The following is a 23,739-nucleotide window of genomic DNA, read 5'->3' as shown; positions in this document are numbered from 1 at the left end:
GGTGATCTTGACAACACATTCAAGTCATTGTGAGAGCCAGGCAAACCAAAGAATGAATGCCATATCCAACGATCCTTCGATACAACTGCCTCAAGAATGATCGTTGGATCGTTGCAATGGCCTTTGTACTGACCCTTCCACCCTGCAGGACAATTCTTCCATGTCCACTGCATACAGTCAAGTGATCCAAGCATCCATGGCCATCCTCTTGCCTCACCCTCAGTCATCAGCCTCTAGGTGTCTTCCTCAATTGGTGCTCTCAAGTACTCTGGGCTAAAGACAGCGATCACTGCTTTAGTGAACCTTCGAACAGCCTCCAAGATTGTGTCTTCACCAATATGGACATAGTCATCGATTGCATCGGCCGAACACCCATATGCCAAGACTCGAACAGCCGCAATGCACTTCATTAGAGGGCTTGCACTTATCTCTCCACATGCATTTCTGCGGAGGTTGAACCGGTCATCATATCTCTCAACGGCTTTTGCAATGGTTAGAAAAAGACTTGTGTGCATCTGAAAGCGCCGACGAAAGTACTTCTTCGGGTAGGTTGGCTTTGGGTCAAAGTAGTCTCCCACTATCTTGGCATGACCCTCCACTCTATCATGGTTGATGTGTATGTGGCCAAAGTGTGATCCTCTCCTCAGCCGCCGAACATTATCATTGAAAATCATGCCTAAAACGGTTTCAGAGTCATCGTCGTCTTCTTCCTCTTCGGATGACGACGAGTCCTCCAAGGCCATCTCCCTCAACCTCTCCACCTACAATTCAAACGGCTAGGTTCAATCCAAACGGCTCAGTGCACAAAGAAACAATAAAAAAAACTCACCTAGGCAATTCGACGAGCACTTGCGGTGTGGTGGTGGTGCACCGACTGGCCGGTGTCTTTCTGACCAAACAGGCCGACGGCAACGAGAGGGAATGACCTGCAGCGGTGTGCACTCAAGGTGAGATGCGACGACCGACGGAAAAAGAAGAAGCAATGAAGCAATCCGACGAATCAACAACGGCGACGGCGGCAGCGTTTCACCTTGATTCCGGCGACGGCGGCGGGGGGCAAACGGGCTTGACGTTGGGCAGAAGGGCGGCGGGGGCAGGAGAGGCAACGAGGTAGCGGCAAGGCCGTCGGGCGGTCGCCGGGAGTTGCGTCGGCGAATTTGCAAAGACCGGGGGAGTGGGGGCGACGCGAGGGAGAGGTGTGGCTTTTACTCAGCCACCGCGCGTTTGAGTATATTTAAGGAGAAAGTTGGGGTCAGAGTAAAAAAATTACTTCGTTACCACGGATAGGGGATCGGCTAGGTGTCGGGTTTTTTTGCGAGAAAACTTCCAATCTGTTCATTTTCAATCATGACAATACAAGAACACCAGAAATAATAAAAATTACATCCAGGTCCATAGACCACCTAGCGACGACTACAAGCACTGAAGCGAGCCGAAGGCGCGCCGCCATCATCGCCCCTCCCTCGCCAGAGCCGGGCAAAACTTGTTGTAGTAGACAGTCGGGAAGTCGTCGTGTTAAGGTCCCAAAGAACCAGCCCAGCAGAACAGCAACCGCCGCCGATGAAGAGTAACGTAGATCAGAAGGATCCAACCTGAAGAAACACAAACGTAGACGAATTACGACCAGATCCGAGCAAATCCACCAACGATAGATCCGCCGGAGACACATGTCCACACGCCCAAATGCTAGACACACCACCAGAACGGGGCTAGGCGGGGAGAACCTTATTTCATCTTCAGGGAGCCGCCGCCATCTCGTCTTTCTGAGCAGGACACAAACTCTAACAAAAGTTGAAGGAACATCTAAACACGGAGCCCTCCCGCCGGCAAGGGCCGGGATCGGTTAGAAATGCTCCCACCTAACAAGCAAAGCTACTTGCACCAACTCAGTTATGTCAGTACGGCCGGTTCCAGACTTCCAGCACTTCTGCTCCCGGTCCAGAGAGAAGCGCCAGTCACTACAATGAGAGAGGCGGCAGTCACCAATTGCCGAAGATCTTAGATCTTGGATCTTCTCAAGGCCATGTTGGGTCGGATGTGATCGAGTTGCCGCAAGACCGCAGGGGGTTCACAAATCACGCGGTGCCAATTGCCAGGCGCAATCACCGATCAGTGCACCCCCCAAGTTCGTCCCTGCCCCGAAGGGCAGTGCGGAGAGGGGCCGGACACCCGAAGAAAAACGACGAAGCAACAGCCAGTGCGCACGGCTCCCGTCAGACTAATCAGCCGGCCCCAGGCTATATATATGACAGGATAGGAGCTGTGTGATGGACCGTTTAATTTGTGTTCCCTCCACTCACCGGGACCCCGAGCCGCCCCACTACCTGACGGCCACTTGTGCGGTGGTGCACGCCATGGCCGCCCCCGCTGCCGCTTCTTCTCGCCATGGCTTCCTTCGGCTTCTCGCCGCCGCCGCCGTCCTCGCCGCATTCGGGCTTGGGGCTGCCCGTGCGGCGGGGAGCTCGGATGATCGCGCGCCGCTGAGCGTGGCGTCCCTGTTCCCCGGCCCGGCTTGCCCCACGACAGCAGGTTAATTCCCCGGTCGAGCTCATGATCGCCGCCCGTCAAGCTGGTCGCTTTTCTTCTCTCGGTCGTTGACTGCTGCACCTAGCTAATTGAATCCGGCCATGGTTGAATCGCCTGTGCTGTTTCTATTTTTCGGCCTTACTAATTTCGTCTCTTCTTTGACACCAACTAATAAATGCATACTGCAACGTACGTTGATATGTTTCTATTAGATAGAATATCTTACTTGTGTATTACTATATGTGATAAGCATAAACATTGATATTTAATATGATATTAATTCCACGCTAAATATATTAAGCGGTCACTATTGAAATAATATGTGTTTCTTTTAACACTGAAACAATCTATGTTGTTGGATTGACGTCGAGATTAATTGCATGTGTCTTTTTGGGTCTTGTTTTTTGAAGAAAAAAAACTTGTGACCGATTCATTACTTGTCAAGGCAGTATAAAGAACACTAGAAGTATAAAGTACATCCTGATCCGTAGATAACCTAACGATGATTAGTACAAAGAACACTAGAAGTAAAAATTATACCCAGGTATGTAGACCACCTAGCAACGACTACACGTTAAATATAGATGATTTAGTTTCTCTAAGTATTGGATCGACAGAGAGTGAAGTGTGATTTTGTCCCACCAAAAATAGACCGGACTTATAAGAACTGTTGAATAAAATCTTTCCAGTATTCTTCGAGAAAATGAATTCTACCGTGCCACGGGATATGGATCCACCTTCAACCGTTTGCTCTTGGGTTCGTGCCATGTTTTATAGGTTTGATTGATAAAAAGAAATTCTTCTTCTTTCTTAGGGAATCTTTTTTATAAGAAAAAATGAGTGAGCTCTTTTTTCTGATACTCGACGAAACCCTATGATATACTTTTTCTAAAAAAATGCAATGAAACATTATGTAACACACTAAAATAATATATTTTTTGTCCAATACTAAAGGAGTAGCATGAACCTCAGAGTAGTGATGGACGATTGGATCCATCCACGGAATATTGCATGCATGACTTCATTCCATAATGTAAGACGTTATTTGACTACAAAATGCTGTTTGCTACAGAACAGCTGAAGTGAACAAAAATAGCTGAGTTGTCTTTTACTGTTCTTTGACTGGTCGAACGTGACCAACCAGAGACCAAGTAGCTAGAGCGACACTCTGACCAAAACCCACCACCAGTACAGATTGTCTGCAATTCCTGACAAGGATGGTTCGATTTCATTGATTACACCTGTAATCCGAATTTATTTTACTAGAAAGAGTTTAATTTTCATCCTGAATATTATCTAGCCCAAGTAAAATCTGAATTTTCTGATCCAAGCGGAACATGCCCCTGACAATGCAGAGCACGGACCCAGCGCTGCGGCGTCAGCGAGGATGAGGATCGTCCACCAGCACGGCCCATGCTCCCCTCTGGCCGATGCGCACGGCAAGCGGCCGGCCCACGACGAGATCCTCGCCGCTGACCAGAACCGCGTCGAGTCGATCCAGCGCCGGGTGTCGGCGACCGCCGGCCGGGGCAAACTGACGAAGCGCGCTGCGCCTGTCCAGCCCGGGCCAAAGAAGAGCCCCGGGCACTCGGCGTCCTCCTCCACCCCGTCGCTCCCGGCGACGTCGGGCCGCGCGCTGAGCACGGGCAACTACGTGGTGACCGTCGGGCTCGGCACGCCGGCGTCCAAGTACACGGTGGTGTTCGACACCGGCAGCGACACGACGTGGGTGCAGTGCCGCCCCTGCGTGGTCAAGTGCTACAGGCAGAAGGAGCCGCTCTTCGACCCGGCCAAGTCGTCCACCTACGCCAACGTCTCCTGCTCCGACCCCGCCTGCTCCGACCTCGACAGCAACGGCTGCACCGGCGGCCACTGCCTCTACGCTGTCCAGTACGGCGACGGCTCCTACACCGTCGGCTTCTTCGCCCAGGACACCCTCACCATCGCCCACGACGCCATCAAGGTTACTACCCACTAGTCTACACGTGCGCCAATGGCCAAATGCGTACGTCACGTGACACGGATCGAACAATATTGACATGGCGTTGTACGTGGACGTGCTGCAGGGGTTCCGGTTCGGGTGCGGGGAGAAGAACAGCGGGCTGTTCGGGAAGACGGCGGGGCTGATGGGGCTCGGCCGCGGGAAGACGTCGCTGACGGTGCAGGCCTACGACAAGTACGGCGGCGCGTTCGCCTACTGCCTCCCGGCGTCGTCGTCGGGGACAGGGTACCTGGACTTCGGCCCGGGGTCGGCGGGCAACAACGCGAGGCTGACACCGATGCTCACCGACAAGGGGCCGACGTTCTACTACGTGGGCATGACGGGCATCCGCGTGGGCCGGCAGCAGGTGCCCATCGCGGAGTCGGTGTTCTCCACGGCCGGGACGCTGGTGGACTCCGGCACCGTGATCACGCGGCTCCCGGCGACCGCGTACACCGCGCTGTCCAAGGCGTTCGCCACGGGCATGTCGGCGAGCGGGTACAAGACGGCGCCGGCGTACTCGATCCTGGACACCTGCTACGACTTCACGGGGCTGAGCGATGTGGCGCTGCCGACGGTGTCGCTGGTGTTCCAGGGCGGCGCGTGCCTGGACGTGGACGTGTCCGGGATCGTGTACGCCATCAGCCAGGCGCAGGTGTGCCTGGCGTTCGCGTCCAACGGCGACGACGAGAGCGTCGCCATCGTCGGGAACACGCAGCAGAAGACCTACGGCGTGCTCTACGACCTCGGCAAGAAGACCGTCGGCTTCGCCCCCGGATCATGCTGATTGACAGGCTCCTGGTGATTATTGAATAACTAGGCTTCATCCACCAAATGGTCAGTGGCTATACATAATAACTATAGTTACATATATATGTGAGAAATGCGTATACACCAACTGTAAGCGATGGAATTGGTACGCTTCGATGCAAGTAAAGAAACAGAGAAGTGGTGACAAGCATATACACAGAGGGCATATTTGGTTGGCTGGGCTCCCTCAAATTTGATTGTCAAAGCAGCCCTCGGTCTGGCTGAGAAGAACCGGATGAATCGGCCATTTCCTCACAGCCAGACTCCAGCAGGCGCAACGTGGCATGAGGTTGCACGCGTTGGGAAGCGCGGGAGACGGGACGCTTCGGTGTTAACTCCCTATTCCACTCCTCTTATCACTCAAACACATGTTCTCTCGCCATCCCTTCGTTGCCATGCTCCACCATCGTGCCTCCAAATCCTTGCCCCTACACTAGTGGCTCGCCAGCGTTGAGTCGAGGAGCTTGATACCCGAGGACTTGGAGAGGATGTTGAAGGCTACAGCCCCCTTCCACACTCGGCCGCGCTCAACATGTATTGAGCCTCCATCTAAGGCGGGCACCTCGAGTATGACCTGTAGGACTTCTACGATCCGGCGGGCACTTATGAAAAAGGTTCCCCGCTTTGTATTACAAAGCAACCATCGATACATCCAATGATAGGTGCTGGGGCCGCAGCACAAACAAGCTCAAAAAAACAAAGAAGAAAGGAAGAGAAACAAATGCCAACTACGGAAGATCGACGAAACGAAGATGACCGGCGACCGTTGCATCCTTCGGAGAAGTACCACCACGTTCCCAGCACCCGAAGCGCCGCGTACCAAGCAACACCTTCAAGAAGGAGGCGACGACGCCGCCGCTGCTGCCCGGACTAGTCCTAGGGTTTCCCCGGTAGGGGGGGGGGCAGTGAGGGGAGGGGTGTACCCGACGCCCTTCAGGAAGGTCCGGCGGCACCCACAGGCGTCGGGGCCGGACGAGCCGCCAGAGATTTCTCCCAACCCAAACCCCCACCACCACCCCAGACGAATCATAGTGCACCGCACATCGCGCCGCCCACCAACATGTGCCACCACGGTCACCGAATCAACTTCGCCGTCTCCCTGAGGTCACCGACACGAGACCTGGAGGATGGGAGAAGGGAGAGTGGCCTTGGGGGCATCCGCAACATCACCGACGTGAGGGGACAACCACCACCGCCACCGCAGAGCCGACCGGACGCGCGGACAAGGGGCCTGCCAGGCACCGAGGCCCGGCCGGACCCAAAAGGGTCCGGACAGCCCCTGCCGTCACGCGGCAGCTCACCGGCCGACGAAGCCGCCACCGCCCGCAGACCACCGCCACTTCACCACCAACCAGGGAGCAGCGCCGCCACGCATCGAGTCGCCGGCCCACCCTAGCCCAGATGGAGCCCGAAAGGGCCCAGATCTGGGTCGCGCGGGCGCCGCCGGCCACCAGCACCGCCACGCCGCCCCGCGGCCAACGGCCGCGCCGCCGCACCGAGAACCACGAAGCTCGCCGGACTCCCGCCGCCGAACCCCACCGCAGCGGCTGAGCAGCACCGCCGCCATCGGGAGGCCCCCACGCCCCCCAAGAGCAAGCGGGGAAGGGACGGCCCGCCGCCGCCAGCGCCGCGCGGGCAGGGCCCGGCGGCTCCGGCCGGCGGCGGCGGGGAGGGAGATGGACGAGGAGGAGGCCGAAGGAGAGGGGGCAGGGGGCCGCCCGTCGCCGGGGAGGGGGGGCGAGCGGGTAGACGGGAGCGCACTTCCGTTGCCGATCTCGCGAAATTTGTAGTGGCGGCGGCGGCTGGGATTCGAGGCCCCCATGACGACTGCAATGCAAGCGGGGACGCCTTCTTCTTCAGCTCCAGTGGCACCAACTCCACCTTCGACAGCCATTGTAAGTACCTCAAACCGCATTCTTGCTTACATAGCTTCGTAGATCTACACCGGAGAGGGGTAGTGGATTTGATAGGCGGTAAGGGCTTGTAGGCCTCTTTAGCGATGCTTGCTGCTCCACCTCCGACGGCAATGCTATTTTCCCGATGAAGACACATGGTTTTTTTTTCAGATCCGTAGATTCGATTCATTGCGGCAGGCAATGTGCATGTCAGTCCGCAGCTTTGGGCCGCCACGCACCGCCTAGCTTCCAAGACGTGCTCTCGGTCAACCGCTTGGCACTGAAGTCCATAGTGTCGGGGAGAAGGGAGGCAGCGGTGGTGCCTCTACACACCCATGACCGTCGAACCAAGTTGGGTCATGAGCTGAGAGAACAAATGTCATGTTGCGTCTGTGTCCAAATGGACATTGACGACATGGCAATGCTTGTCGTCCCGACGACTTTCCAAAAGTCCCTCAAGGAGTAGCTGAAGATCCCCATTCCTCGTTGCATACTGGTGTCTGCCTGCGGGTGGTGTGACAAGTGGGTGAAGGTGGCCAAGTTCGACACAAGTAGATACCCGCAACATTGCAAGTTCAGCGCACGATCCCGGGCACTGGGCACAACTTGTAACATACTGACATCCTTTCTTGCTTCGCACCCACTGTCTCTTTTATCATAACACATGCATACATGTCACCTCATCAAAGACAACATAACATACATGAGATTTTTTCCCCACTATTAGTTGATCTCCACTACTTTTATTTATCTCAATATACACACATCCCCACCTTACCACACATGCAACCTCATTAAGGGTCCACTCAACATGCATGTGGATTTTTTCTATTATATTATGCCACTTATATTAAACAAATATTTTTCAACTATATAATAATCAAATAAAATATATAATATGTACCTTTAGTTTTAGTTCATATATTATAAATTCAATTATTCATGTTTCATACAACCGAAACACGTTGAAATATGTTGCAACTGTTTCCGCAGTAACTTGCGGGGTATCATCTAGTTAGTATCAGTTTTGCATGTGCATGTGTGGGGTGTTAACTATTCATCGGTAAAATTTTGGCGCGTCGGCCGTTGTCGCCATCGTCTTCCCCTTCGCACCCCGTCAACCTACCCTCCAATGCTGATCGACATCACCCACGACCAGCGTCTCTGCCACCTTGATCATCCCTCTTCTATTGCACTATCGCTCACGCCGTTCCACTTTTACCCATCCTTATGATCATAAAAGTGATTGAGCAAGTCTATTACTCATTATTCCCATGTCTATTTTAGTATATTAGAAATCACTAGTTGTTTGGAATAATTTTATATTTTCAAAATATTTAACTGAATCTCATACCAAGTGGCTGTGGGAAAATACCTCTAGTGTCCAATGTACTTGTAACATATTAGTTGTGTTTCATTATGACCTAACTCGCCTATAATTTCATTTTGATACATGAGAATTTTCCGTTTCATGCTTTTCATAAGAAATTGTGTCATATATATTTACTAAAAAAGGGTTACATCTATTTATTGTCAAAATGTGGATGTAATTGAAAACTCTGAAACAATCTTTCTCAGTTTAATATAAATTATATGATGATTCATACTTGAAGGCTCGAAATGGCATGCAAAATTATATGGTTGCATAGTGTTTCCAGTATCAGCAATGTTGAATTGTAGGTAAGAAAACATGTAAAATTTAACAGAAAACACGTCTACTTGTAAAATCGATAGAATTATCCTTATACATGTTTCGATTATCACATTAAAACTTCTCTGTGCGGAGTTACAAGCCAATATAAATATACGGGAGTGAGAGGAATCCAAACAATTGCAATCCAACTCTAACCTAACGAATCCTGCATTTACTCATGAACTAATCAAATCCAGTAGTAATAGCATACTAAATATCACAACACATCCCCTTAATTTATCAAATAAACACTAATTGGGCACAAAAGATGCTACTTGACAATATCAAACCTCAGTAGATTTCCGCATGAACATTGAAGGTACAATGATTTGGTTGGATTTCCTACAATATGTCTTATCACATATTACGATGTTTTATGATTTTCATGATTCTAATGAAAATTATTTGACTGTCCAAGGTGTTTAGTAGCACCTTTTATGGTTCAATACCTTAAACATTTCCTTGACAGGGCTTCAAAACTGACTATGATAAATATTAAGTTGATCAGTGCTTGCGCGACGAACTACAATAGCACCTCCTATAAATAAACAAGCACAACATTGGTATTTTACTCGTGCATTAGTAATTGTGTGTTGAAGTCTAGTTTGATTTTTTATTGCTATGATTTTTTTACCTTGTAGATTATTGGAAAGAACACATGGCTGCGTTGTGCTAACCATGTGATTCTCCTATGTAATTGTTCAGTTTATTGTTGGTAATAGATAATGTTGAGTTGGGGACAATAAATTTTTGATGAAAAGTTAGCAAACAATGAACAAGGATGATAGATGTCAAAAATGTCAAACTTGTAGCCAATTTTTTTGGGATAAGGCAAGACGTTTTTCCGCTACTTTCTCATGACTTGAAGTTGAATAAACAATGCAAAAATTGTGCACCCTGAAAAATAAAGAAGAAGAAGAAGAAAGGGTTAAAGTTCTTAACTTGTTTTTTTTTTGAACACCGGGAAGGGGCACGAAGGCCCTAGATGCTTTTATTTAGTCAAAGCGGTGGCATACAGCATCAACTCATAAGACCCTACAGAAAAGTGGAGATGAGTTTTACAATGAAGACTCTGGATAGAAAAATAAAAACACGATCGATGGTTGGGAGGAATGATTTTTGTGGCCCTTCGGCTGAGAATGTGACGGGTCATCGGAAGAAGCAGGCCAGCCGATGTGGGCGCCATGGCTCCTCCAAACCCACCGCGTGTGGTGCACATGATCCCCATCGTGAGCCTCCAGCTTGATGGCAGGGTTTCTTCTCGCACGTCGGGTCACCTTATTACTGAAGGAGAGCTGGGGGAGGAGAACGGAGTAGCAGTGGCTGAAGCAACACAACGCCATGGATCCGACCAAAGAGTTCCATCATAGGATTCAATAGCTAGCCCTCTATGCACCTCCGCCGTTCCGTCGTCAACACGAGCTTGAGGGAGAGGAGCACTGGGCGCTTTGTTATTCACCAAAGAGAAGAGTACTAAAAAATAAACCTACAACAACTACCAACATAACCTCTCCCCTGCTCATTGTCCGCCACCATGGCCGCCGGCGACGGGAGGAAGAGAAGCTGGCGAGGGAGGTGGAAGGAGAGATCAAAAGTTGGGGCCCCGCAAATGAGCCATTCTCGGCACGAAAAACCAGTTCAGAAAGTTCGACTGAATCACTAACTCTTCCGAGACATTCTTAACTGGTCCGGTATGCATATGCTGAACATGGAGACCACACCATTTGAAGGTGCAAGAAACATGGGCGCACCTTCCATTTTGTATGGATCATCTTGGTCATTTTGGCTATCTGGACCACTAGAAATGATATACTCCATCTAAAACAATGTTCTAGTCACTACTACTTTAGTGATCTAAAACGTCTTATATTTGTTTACGGAGGTAATGTCTCTAATACTCAAAGGAATTCAACCAAAACTTATATCAGAACAAAAGGAAAAACATACGCAGGGTTCCAACCCAAAAACATTTTCCCTTTTTTTAGGAAACGTTTGGGGCCGGGGCATCGGCCGAACCACTCGGCCGGTCGCGCGCGACCTGTGCGATCCCCTTCCATCGGCCCACAAATCGCTCGCCATTAACGCCCCACGCGGTTGCGCTGCTTCCTCTCTCTTTCTCTATTTCATCTCGCCGGTCCCTACCTCAGTTGGCCGTCGCCGTTCGCCGCCCCCGCCGGCCGTCCTCATCGCCGGTGGCCATCCGCGCCGGCCATCCCCATTGCCGTTCGCCGTCCTCGCTCGCCGGCCCCGGCGGAAGCTGGAACCGCGTCGTGGCCTGCTGCAACCGGTGCCCAGGAGAGCTGCCATCATGGATGGCGAGCATGGTGACGGCGAGCTGCGAGGACGGCGGCGCTCGCGCTGCAGACATGGCGGAGGCATTGCAGAACCTGCCGCACGCCCTCATGCTACAACCGTTAACCAAAATGCTTCAAACCAAGATTAAAAAAGCTTCAACCAGATACATCAAAAGCTGCAAGCAGTCATTGCCATGGCGGAGTGCTACAACCGTCGACATAAAATGCTACAACCCTTGATGAAAAAGTTTCAACCCGAAACGATAGAGAAAGCATTAACCAAGGCTGCTACAAAGAAAAAAGCTGCAACCGTTGATAGAAAAGCTTCGACCGTAGATGAAAAAAGCTACAACCATTGAAAAAGAAAGCTACAACCATACACTCCATAACCAGAAAAGTTGCATCCGTTGCAGAGAAAGCTTCAATCGTATGTGCGAAATGCTTCGACCTGCGCGTGTCGCCACCGAGCCGCAATCACAATGGATGGCTGGCGGCCGTCGTCGACGCAATTTCGTGTAGCGATGAGCATCAACGGCGAGGGGTGGCGGCGGAGCTACAACCGGGGAAAGCTACAAGCATCGCCGCTGCAAGCTGCAACCGCAGATGTAGTTGTTTCATGTGTCGCGGCGACCATGAGGACGGCCAGTGAGGGTTGGAAGCGGCGGCGGGGACGGGCGGCGAGGGTTGGAAGCGGCGACGGAGACGGGCGGCAAGGGATAGGAGGCGCGGCGCGGCGCAGCCCGAGCGAGGGGATCGAGCCGAGGAAGAAGAAGTTGGGGGCGAGTTTTTTTTTGCTCCAGATCTAACCGCGCGCGGCTCGCATCGGACGGCCAGGGCTGGACCGGCCGAAACTGTTCGGCCGGTGCGCGGGCGCCTAGCATCGCTTTTTTTTATTCCGAACCCCCGCACTTTTCACCCCACACGCCGTTTTCTCTTCTCCCTGTCGTCCGCCTCCTCACTCCCCCCTTTGACTCCGCCCCTCCCCCACCTCTCTCTCTATCTCTCTCCTGGCGGTCGTCACCTCACGCGCACCCCGCGGTTGCAGAAACCGGAAGCCTCGTCGCGAGGGCACGAGGCCGAGAGGAAGCAAGAACCCTAGCCCGGGCAGCCCCAAGGTGAGGACGCCTCCGCGCCGCCATTGTCTCCCCCCGGTCGCCCCCCTCCCGCGGCGCTTCTCTGGTTTCCTGTCGCCTCCGCGGCGATCTCCGCCCGAAATGGGCGCCCCTGGGGTTTCTTGGCGACTGGACTAGGGGTCAGGGGCAGTTTCTTGGTCCCGTGGGTGGTTTATTTCTGGGGATTTTACTCCGGATTCCGTGGGGTTTGGGGAGGGTTTTGTCGGGTTTATTGATTTTTTTTTCTTGCGCGGCGCTCGGGTCGGTCATTTCAGCGATTTCGCTGTGTTCTCGCGCGTCCGGTTGCCTGTTTGCAACTCTGAAGGGCCAGATTGGATCTCTGGGTGCAAGAACTCGCCGGAAATTTTGGACTTTTTTTTTTGGGAATTTAGGAGCTTTAACAGAATCGGGTAATTTTGGCGCAGTCGAATGTTGGAATAGCTCGTATGGCTAGAAATTCCAAGAAGGTCGTTATGGTTTTCTCGTTGCTGTTCTTTGTGGAGAATTGTTAAATCTAGTGCCAAATATTATCGCCAGATGGAATTTACTGTTCAGAATCTGAATGCTTCAACATTATCTGAACGTCCATAAATGTATGGTTGAAGCGACGCAAGGCATACGTGGGTCAGCAGATGAATGTATCAGAATGGCCCATTGGGCCTATCACCATTTCTTGAAAGTCTGGGAAGGTCTATGAGAGAATTCTTCTGGCAGAATTGTGTGCCATAGCCTGTATTGTGTAGTCTTGCCCATCTATCTTTATGGATTCGAGTAGCTTATGTTTGCAACTGCTATCGAAGTGATTCAGTCTGCTTTCAGAGTATCACAACAATAGATTTCGTGGTATTTAGTTTGTACAATAGATTATTTGCTAATGGTCTAAAATTGCATCATACCATGAAAATTCAGGCTCTAGTTTCATTTTTTTCTTCTGTTTGGGTGTGAGACATATAGCTTCATTGTTTGTGTAATGTGTGTAGCTTTTAGATTTTTATGGCGCTCGAAGTGAACATGCCTTGAATCATGATAGTTTCAGAGTTAAATTTGCCCTGAAATCTTGTATATGCATGATCACGTATTGCCATCATTGCAGATTTTGACCTAAAATGGGAGTGGCCGGTCACAACGATCCTTTGTTAGGTGAAACCACATGTGGGTCTTTGCTGCAGCAACTACAGGTGCTTTGCCAACTCTCCCTCCCTCTTAAGAATTATCATTTTGTTCCTCACACTTTTTGAGAGATAAATTGAAAACAATGGCAACACAAACACCATTTCAACTCATTTGCATCAATAAGAGTGAACATATCATGTTTAAGCAGGAAGATACTAGGTTTTATTTGTAACTGGTCTGTGTTATTTCAGCTGATATGGGATGAGGTTGGTGAGAGCGATGATGATCGCGACAAGATGTTACTTCAGCTAGAGCAGGAATGTTTAGATGTTTACAGGAGAAAGGTTGATCAGGCTTCTAGTTCCAGAGCTCGTCTTCTTCAACAACTTGCCAACTCCAAATCCGAGCTTACTAGACTCCTTTCTTCGCTGGGAGAACTGTCTATTTCTGGTGTTATAGTTGTAAGTATCTGGGAATAGCCCCCCAACTCCCATCTCAACCTAGGTCCTTTATATGTACATACTACCCAACTATACTTAGTTGATACTCCGTACTTAATAGTTTGTCATACATTTATTTTGCTTCTGCATTTCTGCTAGAGTTTATCTTCAAGTATAATATCTCTTCTGCTAATATAGTAAATATGTCCCCTTTCTCCTGATTTACAGCCTGACAAGACAACTGGTACAATCAAGGAGCAACTAGCAGCGACATCACCATTCTTGGAACAGCTCTGCAGGAAAAAAGAGAAGAGGGTGAAAGAGTTTGCTGATGTTCAACTCCAAATTCAAACAATACGTGGTGAAATTGCGGGTACTCTACAAGTTGGTGACCACTTGGAAATGCCCCATGTCAACGAGGATGATCTTTCAATGAAGAAATTAAATGAATTTCTTTTTGAACTACAAGCACTTCAAAAGGAAAAGGTTGGTACCGATTCCATAGTTTGCTTTGCACAAGAACTGGCTCTGTTCTGTTAATGTGCTAATATTCCAAACGTCAAAGCTTGCTGGAGCCTGAAGGCATTGTATGTTTGTGCAGTACACACATAATTTTGAATGTTTTATGTGTTTCTCAAATCCACTTCATATGCCAAGTCTGCATAACTTCAGTAATCATTACCCCCTTGATGTTGAAGTCTAAACTGTGGCATTAGCACATAATCCTGTACCATATTAATGGCCAAAGCAATAGGCTACTGATATTGCTGATGACAGTCAGTGTAATGCCTTTGGTCTGGATTATCTAAAATGACCTGACTTGAAATGGCACTCTTAATTTCTTTTGTATCGCAGAGTGATAGGTTGCACAAGATTCTTGACTTTGTGAGCTCTGTGCACGATCTTTGTTCTGTCCTTGGGATGGATTTCTTGGCCACTGTTACTGAAGTTCATCCTAGCCTCATTGACTCTGTGGGTGCTCACTCCAAGAGTGTTAGTGATGAAACAATATCCAGGCTGTCTAAGATGGTGACCGAACTTAAAGAAGAGAAAGTTAAGAGGCTTGGAAAGGTAAATTTTCAGTGAGCCTCTTGTTATTGCTTATCCTCTCTTTAGGTGTCTTTGATATCACTTCGTATGTGATCTTGTTTCTGACTAACTGCTATGCTCTCTTAGATTCAAGCTCTAGCCTCCCAGCTAACTGACCTTTGGAACTTAATGGATGCCACTGTGGAGGAACGGCAACTTTTCGATCACGTCACATGCAATATGTCCTCAACATTGGATAGAGTCACAGTTCCTGGAGCTTTGGCTCTTGATGTAATTGATCAGGTTAAGATGTGTTTTCTTCTCTCAGCGAGTTTGGTGTATTGATGTAGTAGTCCTTGTTGTTCACCTGTCACCTGACATATTTTTGCATTCTAAAGGCTGAACATGAAGTTGAAAGGCTGGATCAGCTAAAAGCTAGTAGGATGAAGGATATTGCATTCAAAAGGCAGACTGAACTTGAAGATATATATGCCCAGGCTCATATTGCAATAGATACTAGTGCTGCAAGAGATAGAATACTGTCTGTTATTGATTCTAGTATGTTCGAGCCATCAGAACTACTGGCTGATATGGAGAACCAGATACTTAAAGCAAAGGAGGAGGCCTCGAGCAGAAAGGACATATTGGAGAAGGTCGACAGGTGGATGCTAGCATGCGAAGAAGAGAGCTGGCTTGAAGACTATAGCCGGGTACGCAAAATTTGTCATGTTACCCTTTCTCTGTCTCCATTTTAATGCTCGAAAGGGAGGATATCAAGTGTGTTTCAGGCATATGGTGCTCCTTCGCACCAGCATTGTTCTTCCAATTCCATTCTCCATGAAGTTGAAACCACTTGATTGGCTGTGGACTCTCACATTGATGTTCTCTTATTGACAGGATGATAACAGATACAGCGCAACTAGAGGCGCACATCTGAACCTCAAGCGTGCGGAAAAAGCTCGTGTTTTGGTTAATAAAATCCCAGGTATGTTCTGAAAATGGTTTCTTCCTGGGAATTGCATCACATTACCTTATGGCCGCTGGCTTGGGGCTCATTATATTACGTACTTGCATGATATGTGATGGGAACGTCAGTGCTAGTCCTAACCTGACCTAACTTTTCATGCATATCTTTACTGCAGCCATTGTTGACATGCTGGTGGCGAAGACCCAGGCTTGGGAGCAAGAACACAACACAGCATTCACCTACGACGGCGTCGCACTTCTTGCGATGCTGGACGAATACAGAATCTTGAGACAGGAGAAGGAGGAAGAGAAGCGAAGAATGAGGGTGAGTACTCTTTTGTGCCGTTCCTTTTTGTCATGTCCAACGGCTATGTCCAGCGAATCATCTCCGCGTCCCATGTTTGCTCAACTGTTCTATCTGCCGTTCATTCCAGGACCAGAAGAAGATAAACGACCAGCTAGCCGCCGAGCAGGAGAAGCTGTTCGGGTCAAAGCCGAGCCCGGCCCGGCCCCAGTCTGCGAAGAAGTTGCCTGGCCCTCGGGCCAACGGCGGCGCGGTGAATGGGACGCCGAACCGGAGGCTGTCGGTGCAGCAGCAGAACGGCGTGCGATCGGCGAGCCGGGACGGCCGCAGGGAGAGTGTCAGGCCATCGGCGCCGGTGAACTACGTGGCCATCGCCAAGGACGACGCGGCTTCGCAAGCGTCTTCGACCTGACACGTATGGCTGGTGCCAGTGTCGGAGAAGTATAACTGTGCAGTAGTCCGGAGATTATAGTGCTTAGCTTAGCTTAGCTCAGCTAGGTGGAGCAAGTTGGATGTGATATAGTCATGGCGGGAGTCGCCTTTGTAACTGGATGGATCATGGATGTTCGTCTCGTGTTGTAGATCGAATGCAGCTGGTGCTATGAATAACCGACACTTTTACAAATGTTTCATCACCCGCGTGCGTACTTTATTTAGTGACCAACTTTTACACGACCGACTTGTCAGTCTTGCAGATCTCCGCACTTAAATCAGCTCGAATCATCAAACACTTCAGCACCAAGCAACTGAAAAGTAAGAGAAAAATCATGGCGACACAAAGCCAACACAGCAATCAGGATCTGACGAAGCTATGTACATCATTCCGTTGTCTCGGTTTCAGTAATCCGTCGGAGGCTGGCGGGGATCGTAGGCCTCGGCCTCGACTTGATGATCCTTCTGCAGCTGCTGCTTCTCCTCCCTCTGACGCGCCTTCTTGCTCACCTTGTGGGATCTTTGTTGGAGCCGGTGGTGGTCCGACGACGCGGCCGCCACCTTGCGCCGCGGCAGGTTCCTGGGCCCCCTGAGCCGGTTCTTGCCGGGCCTGTAGCAGCTCAGGCCGCTCCGGCCGCCGGCGCTGGAGCCGTCGAAGCTGATGGCGGACACGTCGTTGGAGCCGCAGCTCTCCTTCTCCTCGACGGCCACGTCCTGCCGCCGCCTCACCACCACCACCCGCCGCCCGGCCACCGCTGACCCGGCGTCCGTGGCGTTCTTGCTCGCGCTGTCGTCGGCGCCGGGCTCGGCCTGCCGCGTCGCCATCCACCGCTCCAGCCAGCTCCACCCCACGTTGAACTCCCCCTGCTCCGACCGCGACGACCGCTTCTTCGTGCCGCCGCTCCTCAGCTGCCGATCAAGACGAGTTGAGAAGAGACTCCCTCAAAGCTGCGACGATGTGCGTGCGTACCTGCTGCGAGAAGGCGTAGGCGAGGGCCCGCTCGCGCCGCGTGGTGGCCTCCATCTTGCTCTGGATCCTCATCCTCAGCACGTTGGAGCTCAGCGTGCTGTCGTCCCACTCCTCCTGAAACATCACATTTATATAATATAAGTTCACTGTTCATTTAGGTGCCAAATTAAGCCGTAACACTAATTTTCTTGACCAAAGTGATGCCATTGCAGTCAAGTCCCTGTGTGCTAGTACAGTGTAGCAACAGTACCTTGGCTCTGAAGACCTGGGGCCGCGGCTTCTGGCTATGGCCCGCCCGGTGCTGCGCCGACACCGACGCGCCGTCGTCGCTCAGCCGGAGGTTGCTCAGGGACTCCCCTACCTGGACCTCCACCGACGCGGCGATGGTGCACGCCGAGGCAGGGCTCTTGAGCGCTTCACCGTAGCAGCACTCTTGTCCGGAGCTTCTCCTCAGCTCCTCCTGCAGCAAGCGCCCCCTTTCCTGCGGCACGGCAAACGCACCATGATCTTCATTCAGGAGACGTAGCTAGCTAGACGCAGTCTGGGCTCTGAACCAGGATTTTTCATTCAGGAAACGCACCATGAACCTCCTGAATGCGGACTGGATCAGCGTCGCCGCCTCGTCCTCGGTGAACGGCTTCGTCCGCTCGCCGGGGCTCCACTGAACGTGCACTTGTTCAGCGTGGCCGTGTGCGCCGCCGTTCACGTCACGGCGACGCTGATCGGCTGCCGCCGGAGCTTGGGCGTCCTGCGTCATCGCGCAGGTCTCAAAGCTCCTGGCCGAGACCGTCCCGTCATCGTCGTCCTCCCCGTCCTCGGCACCCGCGCCGTTCTCGTCGCCGCACAGGTACAGGTACAGCCTCAGAGAGCCCCACCTCCTCTTGTGGTCGCCGGGGCTCCTTTCCTGCGAAGAAGAAGAATGTCAACATTGCGGCGGCAGACTGAACTCTCGAGCTGCTGTTGAGAATGCAATGCACGCACGCTGTGGCCGCCGCGTCCGCCGCCGGCCGACGAGGAGGAGCCGCAGGGGCTCTTGGAGAGGACTCTCCGGACAATGCCGCCGGCGAGGCCCATGGGTGAACCGCGCCGTGCCAAGGCCCTGACTCGCTGACTCACTGACGAGCCCGATCCAAGGCGACGGAGCCGTGCGTGTGGCTAGCTGGGTGCCCTTATAGCGACGGCACCACCACCCGGCTATCGGCCACGGACTCACTGGACTCGCGCGGTACGGAGCAGAGAGGTGGTGAATCCAACCAAAACAGGCAGAGATGAGATGCGATGCGGTTGCTTTGGTTCGGTGCAACTTTGCGTGTGTAAAGGCAGGCGCAGGCGCGGGCGCGCGTTTGATTGGCGGATCCGCACACGCCGCGGTGGCCTTGATGATGACAGACAGGGAGAGACGAGGCCCCATGTGTTGGGCTTTCTTTTGGGTCTGGCAGAGGAGAGGAGGCAAGGGGGGCTTTAGAGCTGGACTGGAGCGTCTTCTTCCACACTGCTCTCCCTCTTTTGGACATGTTCTAAAACGATCTGGTTACTAACTTCAGGGGGAGGAGGGGGTTAGTAGTGGTTAAGAGGCCGTGTTTCGCCATGGCTATCATCACTTGGCATCCGGACAGTCACCGTCAGTCCATTCATCCATCATGGAGGGGTACAGGCTTCGACCTCCGGCTGTCGACCTCTTGCCTGGGCGGTTGCCGCCGTACGCAGTTCGGGTACAGACATGGATCTGTCGGCAGGGGCTTACTTATATTAGCCTTCTCACGGAGAGTGAGGAAATAAAGGAGATTAGCGGGGAAGAATGCCCGGAGATAAAGGCTCTAGACGTGCGCCCTTTTACACTGGATCCTCACATGGCTTCGCTCGCCTTCGCCTCATCCAACCTAACCTTTTGTTTTGTTTGGCCTTGCTTGCTCCAGGGTGCACCCATATTCCCTTCTCCCCTCTCCTACGGCCCTACTCTCAAACCGCACCACGCTGCAATTTCTCATCACCATATCATACGATAAAAGCTCACAGAGCAGCACACTAGGTTCGGTACCCGCCTGCCTGGTGCCTGCCTGGTGACAGCAACCGGCAGGATCTCAGAGCTCGGACCTCAACTCAAGTCAAGTCTCGACTCTGAACTGAAGCCTCGACCGTGGCCGACGCATGAATCCTGTGGCACCGGTCTTCATTTCGCTGTGCCAAACCCAAGCCAGTCGAAAAACACAGCTCCGAGCCTCAGGTCGAACTGTGCTGACAGCGCAAATCCCTTGAACTGCTCCTTCAATTATACTCCCTCCGTTCCAAATTAATTTGAACTAAAACCACGACGAGTAATCTGGAACGGAGGGAGTAGTTCATGGACGGGCAGAGGAGTAACGGCAGGGGTTTCACCGGCCTGGTCAGTTTCATCCGAGAGGCGAGAGTCCAAGAACAGCTGAAGAATTTTCACCACCGCTCCTGGCTGAATCCACCACCCGGCGTCGGCTGGTGTAATGGGGAAACCAAAGCAGAAACTGATTTAGGGTGTAGTGAACGACGTACAACCGGTGAGCTGGATGCCGCATCTGTCGGAGATCTGATGACATGAGCTAGGAGTTTGAGTTTGACAGCTGGGTGTCCTAGACTGAAGCCCAGGATGAAGCGTCATCGGCATAGGCAGGCCAGGCGTGTCTCCGAATTGTCCCTCGTTTCGAGCACATCTGACGTATGTATGCTGCAGTACCAATGACCGGTTATGCGGATCAGGCAGGGCCATCAATCATCATCATACTAGGTAGGAGTACTTACCAGTGGCTCCACGCGTTCAATCATTCTGCATCTCTGCTGCACCAATCACAATCGGCCGCGGGGTAAGGGCTCTCTCCTCGCATCCTGAGAGCATTATCTCTGGATTTACAAGTACCACTAGATCAAGCACGGAGGTCATGAAATAACCAAGCATCGATCAAGCGCCTGTGATTTAGCATAGGGCCATATGCTTCAGTTAATATCATTGTCTAAGGCTTAACACTTTTTTTTCTCTCAAACACACATCAAAATGCATGTTGCTTGTATATATTCACTAAAATGGCGTAATCTGATGTTAAACCTATACATTTTCTTTGTTCCATGGAAGAGAATTGAGATGGTAGGCAATACAATCCTTGATACTATACATAGGTGCTAATCATTACTACTTGTGACAACGACTAACAATGTTCTGTGATTTCAGTCTCATGAATGTTAAGAGGAAATAAACAGGAAGCACCAAAAGAAGCTTGTCTACGAAAACTATTTACTTGCATCAAACTGTACAACTGCGTTCAAATCAAGCATAATATGCAGGAAATGTTTTGAGATTCTTGCATATGCCATATATGTTAAAGATTAATTCAAGCTCAAGACACAGTGATACACAGATGCCTTTGAGAAAAAAGAACACAAAGCTACCCTACAAAAATATTCTAAAATGTCTCTGCAGTTGGATTAGTATAGCAGGTTAGCCTGCTAGTACCTATGCTATCCATTATTAATGGAAGCGAGCATTTTTCATCTCTCTGAGCAGAGACATAAGTAAAACAATTACAGAGCCAAGTACAGAGAAAACGTACTTGTGGTTACAAATGAAGCCAATAAGTAGACAGCCTGTCTGAGAGTCCCACTTCTGTGTTAATGGTGGCTAAGGCCACATCCCATCCAAGCCTGCCATGTCAAATAAGGGCATTGCACCCACATAAACACATATGCCGCAAAGCATATACGAATATATGTGCTCAACAAATTATTCATGTCTCTATCAACTGACGCGTTGAACTTTGCAAGACACCAGCTGGTATCAATTTTCAGGGATGCAGCTATAACAGTAGAGCATTTTGGGAACAATACATGCTAGAATTCATCCCAAACTCCGAATGACTCATAAGCCAATCACAGGACAGAATCGCCAACAAAAGCAGAGACAGAAAATGTTAAGGTCAGTTGTCACATGTGATGATGTCCTCGGAGGCTACTAGTTCTGAAGCTGCCCCATTAACATTTGACATATGTTGTTTGCTTCTGTTTACATCAATCCAGCTCATTCCGGGCTCCTTTTCGACCTTTCTTGATCTCATCAGCCTCCTTATCTCTAAAGCATCTTCCCACCGTCCAACTGTTCTGTACACATTTTCAAGAAGAACGTAGCTCAAGTGGTACTGAGGCTTTAACTCCATCATTTTCTTGGCAACCCTTTCTGCTACATCTGGGTTTGAATGTGTGGAAGAAGCACCAAGGATTGGTGCCCACAAGGACGAATCATCTCTGAAAGGTGACTTGTTTATCAGATCTTCAGCCTCCTCCAGAAGTTCTACTCTGCTGAGAAGATCAACAATGCAATTGTAGTGTTCAATTCCGGGGGCAATGCCATAGTCTTTGCTCATAGATTTGAAGTAGTTCCGTCCTTGCTCAACCATTCCAGTATGATTACATGCAAAAAGAACACCAATGAAACTGACGTAGTCGGGTTTCGCCCCTTCGCTGACCATCCGATTGAACAAATTGATAGCGTGCTCAGCATGGCCATTCTGAGCGAAGCCGCCAATCATGGCATTCCAAGTAATTGTGTTACGGACACTGCTTGCTTCAAAAACTCTATAAGCATAGTCTACAGCGCCACATTTTGCATATAGGTCTACAAGTGCAGACTCAACAACCACATCTCTCCAGCCTCCACTCCTCAGAAACCGGCAATGGATCTCTTTTCCTGGCTTTACAGAAGATAGGCCAGCACATGCCCTTAGAATAGTCCCCAAGCTATATGAGTCATCGCATTCCCTATCCATCTGTCGAAACAGCACAAGAACCTTCTCGTACTCTGTGTTATTGCAATAACCTCCAAGCAACGCACACCATGAAACTGCATTCCTGACCTGCATCTTGTCAAACACCTTGCGTGCCTCCAACATCGCCCCGCACTTGGCGTACATGTCGAGCGTGCTGCTCTCCACGATCACATTCCCACAAAGACCACGGGTCAGTACCTGAGCATGCGCCTCGCGGCCCTGCCTCACCCTCCTCAAGTTCCCTAGCGCTGTCATCATTGAACCAAATGTGCAGCCATCCAGCTCAACCCCATTCGTCATGACCATAGTCCGGAACCATCTCACAGCCTCCTCAAACCAATCGTTCCGCACAAATGCTGATAACAGCGAGGTGTAGCATATCCCATCAGGGGCGCGCATTTCCTCGAACGCCTTCCGTGCATCACCTGGCGAAGCCGCATGGCCGTACATGTCGACTAGCGCACTCAGCACGATGTCATCGTCGCTGAATCCGCGGACAAGGATGCTCCCGTGGACGCAGGCGCCCGCGTTGCGGTCGTGGAGCACAGCGCAGGCCTTGACGGCGGCGGAGAATGCGTGGGCGTTGGGTGAGACGCCGTCCGCGCCCGCGGCCATGGACCTGAGCGACTGGAGAGCGCGGCGGGGAAGCCCCGCGTGGAGGAACGCGGCGAGGATGGAGGAGTGCGCGACGACGTCGCGCTGAGGGAGGTCGTCGAACGCCCTGAGCGCGTGGGGTAGGTGGCGCGGGAGGCGGACGTAGAAGGCGAGGAGGGCGTTGGCGAGGTAGCGGTCGTTGAGGAGGCCCGCGCGCGCGGCGCGGGCGTGGAGGCAGTACCCGAGACGGGGCGGCGGGTGGCGGAGGAGGACGGCGGCGAGGGAGAGGGGGGACGAGGCGTGCGCGGCCGCGAGGCGCGCCGCGGCGGGTAGGTCCTGGGCGTCGAGGAGGCGGAGTACGTCGTGGTGGGGCGCGGACAAGGCGATCCTCGGTGGGGGCATCGGAGCGCGACGCTCCAGCCGCCGGGGCGTGGCGCGATGTTCCGGCGTGGTGTTCTTTTCTCTATTTTCCCCTGGGGAATGCAGCGCACAAGAAAGACTTAAATTTTATACCGGACGAGGCGATTCGGTGCTCAGTCTCAGCCGCGATGAACAGAAATTCAAAAAGAATACTAGAAAGATTAAAAAAATTCTGATTTCCTTTTGCACGGAAGATAATTTGATACGCGAGGTGCTCTACAAAATTTAGATCATTTAGACACCTGAGCAGTTCTCAGCAAAAAAAAACAACTTTAGGGTCTGGAAATTTTTTTATTGTTCATGTATTGTTCTGACCCAATTTGCCTTTTTTGCTGAGAGCTACTCATATGTTCAAATGATCTGAAATTTGGAGCGC

At 51.2% G+C, this 23,739-nt stretch overlaps 4 protein-coding genes across 5 annotated transcripts; 2 read left to right on the top strand and 2 right to left on the bottom strand.

The window, feature by feature from the left end:
- The first annotated feature begins 2,224 nt into the window (after positions 1-2,224).
- Positions 2,225-5,509, top strand: LOC123167771 (aspartyl protease family protein At5g10770). The gene is made up of 3 exons (XM_044585636.1): positions 2,225-2,529; positions 3,882-4,489; positions 4,593-5,509. The coding sequence occupies exons 1-3, from the start codon at positions 2,268-2,270 to the stop codon at positions 5,292-5,294; spliced, it is 1,572 nt and encodes a 523-aa protein (XP_044441571.1). The 5' UTR covers positions 2,225-2,267; the 3' UTR covers positions 5,295-5,509.
- Positions 5,510-12,136: 6,627 nt separating this feature from the next.
- On the top strand, positions 12,137-16,795 carry LOC123163685 (65-kDa microtubule-associated protein 1). Its single transcript, XM_044581042.1, has 10 exons — positions 12,137-12,314; positions 13,405-13,489; positions 13,676-13,885; positions 14,093-14,350; positions 14,720-14,935; positions 15,041-15,196; positions 15,292-15,603; positions 15,791-15,878; positions 16,036-16,184; positions 16,294-16,795. Exons 2-10 carry the CDS (start codon positions 13,418-13,420, stop codon positions 16,573-16,575), a joined length of 1,743 nt encoding a protein of 580 aa, XP_044436977.1. The 5' UTR covers positions 12,137-12,314; positions 13,405-13,417; the 3' UTR covers positions 16,576-16,795.
- Positions 16,780-21,376, bottom strand: LOC123163686 (protein IQ-DOMAIN 33). Of its 2 annotated transcripts, XM_044581045.1 has the most exons (6): positions 21,141-21,376; positions 20,338-20,502; positions 18,146-18,469; positions 17,816-18,046; positions 17,566-17,679; positions 16,780-17,504 (listed from the first exon to the last, which is right to left on the bottom strand). In XM_044581045.1, the coding sequence occupies exons 2-6, from the start codon at positions 20,359-20,361 to the stop codon at positions 17,001-17,003; spliced, it is 1,197 nt and encodes a 398-aa protein (XP_044436980.1). In that variant the 5' UTR covers positions 20,362-20,502; positions 21,141-21,376; the 3' UTR covers positions 16,780-17,000. The 2 variants fall into 2 exon arrangements, with proteins under 2 accessions (XP_044436980.1, XP_044436979.1); XM_044581044.1 differs by lacking the exons at positions 20,338-20,502; positions 21,141-21,376 and adding an exon at positions 18,547-20,057.
- LOC123163684 (pentatricopeptide repeat-containing protein At1g03540) lies at positions 20,068-23,412 on the bottom strand. Its single transcript, XM_044581041.1, has 3 exons — positions 21,141-23,412; positions 20,338-20,436; positions 20,068-20,263 (listed from the first exon to the last, which is right to left on the bottom strand). Exon 1 carries the CDS (start codon positions 23,343-23,345, stop codon positions 21,504-21,506), a length of 1,842 nt encoding a protein of 613 aa, XP_044436976.1. The 5' UTR covers positions 23,346-23,412; the 3' UTR covers positions 20,068-20,263; positions 20,338-20,436; positions 21,141-21,503.
- Positions 23,413-23,739: the final 327 nt, after the last annotated feature.

Source organism: Triticum aestivum, chromosome 7D, assembly GCF_018294505.1.
Source record: "Triticum aestivum cultivar Chinese Spring chromosome 7D, IWGSC CS RefSeq v2.1, whole genome shotgun sequence".
Classification (NCBI taxonomy): domain Eukaryota; kingdom Viridiplantae; phylum Streptophyta; class Magnoliopsida; order Poales; family Poaceae; genus Triticum; species Triticum aestivum.
Note: the sequence above shows the minus strand (reverse complement) of the source record. Positions and strands in the feature narration are given on the sequence as shown.